Consider the following 3,026-nt stretch of genomic DNA (forward strand, 5'->3'; position numbering starts at 1 on the left):
GGATGACCAATTGGTTCATTCCCATTCAACTACAATCCATCTGGCTTTTGTCTAGATGTCAAATTATCTCTGAAACACTTAAAGATAAAGACCATTTTCAGCATCATGCACAACTTTGCATATTCTTCGGCATTTTGTTGCTTACTTCATTGGCACTCTTAGATACCCCCATTCAATAGCTTCAACAAGCCATAGTAAATATCAACAGATAAAGTTGGTCTTAGGCAAAACGACCATGAGGAGAAGGAACAATCCCACAGTAACAGTTTGTTTCTTCAAAGTGCTTGAGGATAAGCAAAAAAAAAGAGAATAACTTGAATTGAAAAAAACCATCAAATCTACAACTGCAGTATATTCTTATTTAATTGATAAAAATTGGAAAGAATTTGCATCTCAACCCAATCTCTTATAAGAGAGCAAACAATTACAAGAGAAACAAATTTCCCTGGTATAAATTCCTAAATCCTCGAAAAGCATTGTATATGCAGGAACAAGCAATTGATGAGAAACCAATCTCCCCACCAGAAATTCTCAACCAAATCATTTTGGAGAAGGCATAGCACACCATGCATACCTCAAAGCAAAGAGGAAAGCGACCACTCTAGACTCTCAGCACCTGCATCCTGTTAGCAAAGGCAATGGCAATCCAGTCTGGCTGCAGCGTGGACCATTGCACCTGATTAATCTCATTACTTGAAGCATATGCAAGTATAGGGTCGATGCCTGCAGGGTCCTCCACGCAACCAAAATCCACCATTCCGCTTGGTCCCACAACAGTCGGCATCTCCCAAATAAGTGCCTGCCCATCATCCCCAACAGAACACAGATGCCGGGCACTGTGTGGTGCCCACGCCACCGCATTCACGCTCGCCTGATGCCGCTCGAGCTCGGCCACCGGCATCGCCGGCGACCGTATGTCCAGAACGACAAACCTACCACAGTCCATCAGAAGAGTAGCAATGTACCTGAAAAAAACCATGGTAACCAACCATCAGAACGGTAACAGAAAACAATCGAGTTTATAGTTGACGAGAGAAAGGAGAGAGAAAGGGCATAACTTGGGTCCCTCTTGTTCCAGGCGAGGCGGAGGAGCGGGGTGTCCGGGAAGGGGCTCTCGTAGATGATGGTGGAGTGTTCATTATCCCTGAGGTCGAAGATCCTTATGGAGCCGTCGGCGGAGACGGAGCCGAAGACGCGGGCCTCGCCCCACGCGATGTCGTAGACCTCCTTGTCGTGCGCGATCAGCTGCATCTCCACGGCCTCCCGCTCGACGTCCCACACCGTGCAGGTCGTGTCGATGCTGCAGCTGCCGATCCGCCGGGGATCGGCATCGTTCCAGTCGAACGACGTCAGCGGCGCCGAGAACTCCGAGCTCTTGCTGTTGTTCAGCACGGCCTTGAGCTCCACCCCGCCCTCACCGCCGACGTTCCAGAGGCGGAGGAAGTCGCCGGACGTCGCCAGGAGGTCTGGGCCGGCCGGGCTGGGATCCGGCAGGAACATGAGCTTCGTGGGGGGGTAAGTGTGCTCGAATTGGAGGGAAGGGTCCCGGCGGAAGCCGAGGGAAGGGTTGTCCTCGTTGAGGGTGAGGATCTGGACGCGGTTGTATGGCTCCTCGACGAAGCTCCCCACGGCGAGGCGGAACCGTTTATCGGAGCGGGCGGACCACGCCATGCCGTAGATCTGCCAGGGGGCCTCGTATGTGTAGATGCTTTGGTTCTTCTTCTGCGTCTCCATCGTTGTTCCTTCTTTCCCCCTTTCTTCCTCTCTCGCAGTCTCTCTACCTCTGCGTGACTCTGTATCGAAGAAGGGGGGAGGGATTAGGGTTTTAGAGGGGAAGGGGACGGAAGGGTTTTACTGGTCTCCCTCATCGTGGCCGGCGGGTTTGCGAAGGGGAGGAGCTCGTGCTTGAGATTTGAGAGAGAGAAGCATCTCCAAAGACGACGATCGGGCAGGAATTTCTAGGCACCAAGAGGGTCGAGTCTAGGGTTACTAAATCTGGATCTCATGGGTCGGACCAGGTAAAGCAGTGAAGGATTTAAATGGATCGGGTTTAGGTGGATATGATATCCGAATATGAAACATTATATCCGGACATGGATCATTAGACTTGGTAGATCCCAATGTGCGTTACGATCATATTATTTTCGGATTTAATCATATTAAGATCTACTTAATAGCATTATTTGCAAATTTTGATTAATGTTCTAGGTCGGATCTACATTCGGGTTCAGATCAAATATGATTTGTTTATACCACCGAGGTGGTATCCCATGTCCTGTGTCAAGCATGAATGCCCAGAATCGAATCCCTCTGCCACACGGATATTTAATTTGGTAGATGTGTTCAGCATTCTCGATTTAATAGGAAATGACCCTTTGGTTACATATTTTCGATTAAAAAAAAAACCTGTATTTTTTTGTTCGCACGGTGTATTTACAATTGTTTATTTTTGCATCACCTAAAAACCTGTACACATGTCGAGTTGCTTGGAACAAACAAGAAAAAAATGAAAATTTTAACCGATTCTTTACATGATTTTTTTTTTTTTTAGTTAAGGCAAGGCAAAACCTAGTTCTCATCGGCCACGATAAGGATAGGTGTGGATCCAATCAGCCACACTGCACGCCTCTACCGATAAAACCACCTAACTCCATCGCACTCTTTGGCAATGCTTTCAGTTTCAGCCTTGCCACAAAGAATTTTTTACATTTATATTCTTTTATTACAAAACCGGTATTGTCATATATATTTTATACAAACCCCAAGTAAACACAAGATAAAGTGAAGAAAAAAATAAGAGAAGACAGGGGATTTACATGGTTAGGCACTAAGTCCTACGTCTACGGGCAAAAGAAGAGCAAAAAATCCACTAGCAAATGTGTGAGAAAATACAAAAGCAAGATATAGAATTCTCAAAACCTTAATCTCCGTTACACTAAAAAAAAAAACTCTCTCATATCTTATTATCTAAAAGAGGCGGTTATAAACATAATAAGGGCATAAAACCTTAGCCTGTACAAAAGAAA

General features: G+C 46.1%; 1 protein-coding gene across 1 annotated transcript; it reads right to left on the reverse strand.

Moving 5' to 3' along the window:
* Positions 1 to 339: 339 nt before the first annotated feature.
* LOC149845865 (protein TRANSPARENT TESTA GLABRA 1-like) lies at positions 340 to 1,843 on the reverse strand. The gene is made up of 2 exons (XM_089997763.1): positions 1,061 to 1,843; positions 340 to 968 (listed from the first exon to the last, which is right to left on the reverse strand). Exons 1-2 carry the CDS (start codon positions 1,732 to 1,734, stop codon positions 602 to 604), a joined length of 1,041 nt encoding a protein of 346 aa, XP_089853889.1. The 5' UTR covers positions 1,735 to 1,843; the 3' UTR covers positions 340 to 601.
* Positions 1,844 to 3,026: the final 1,183 nt, after the last annotated feature.

The sequence above is a fragment of the Nuphar pumila genome, chromosome 2, assembly GCF_984573655.1.
Source record: "Nuphar pumila chromosome 2, dmNupPumi1.hap1.1, whole genome shotgun sequence".
Lineage (NCBI taxonomy): Eukaryota > Viridiplantae > Streptophyta > Magnoliopsida > Nymphaeales > Nymphaeaceae > Nuphar > Nuphar pumila.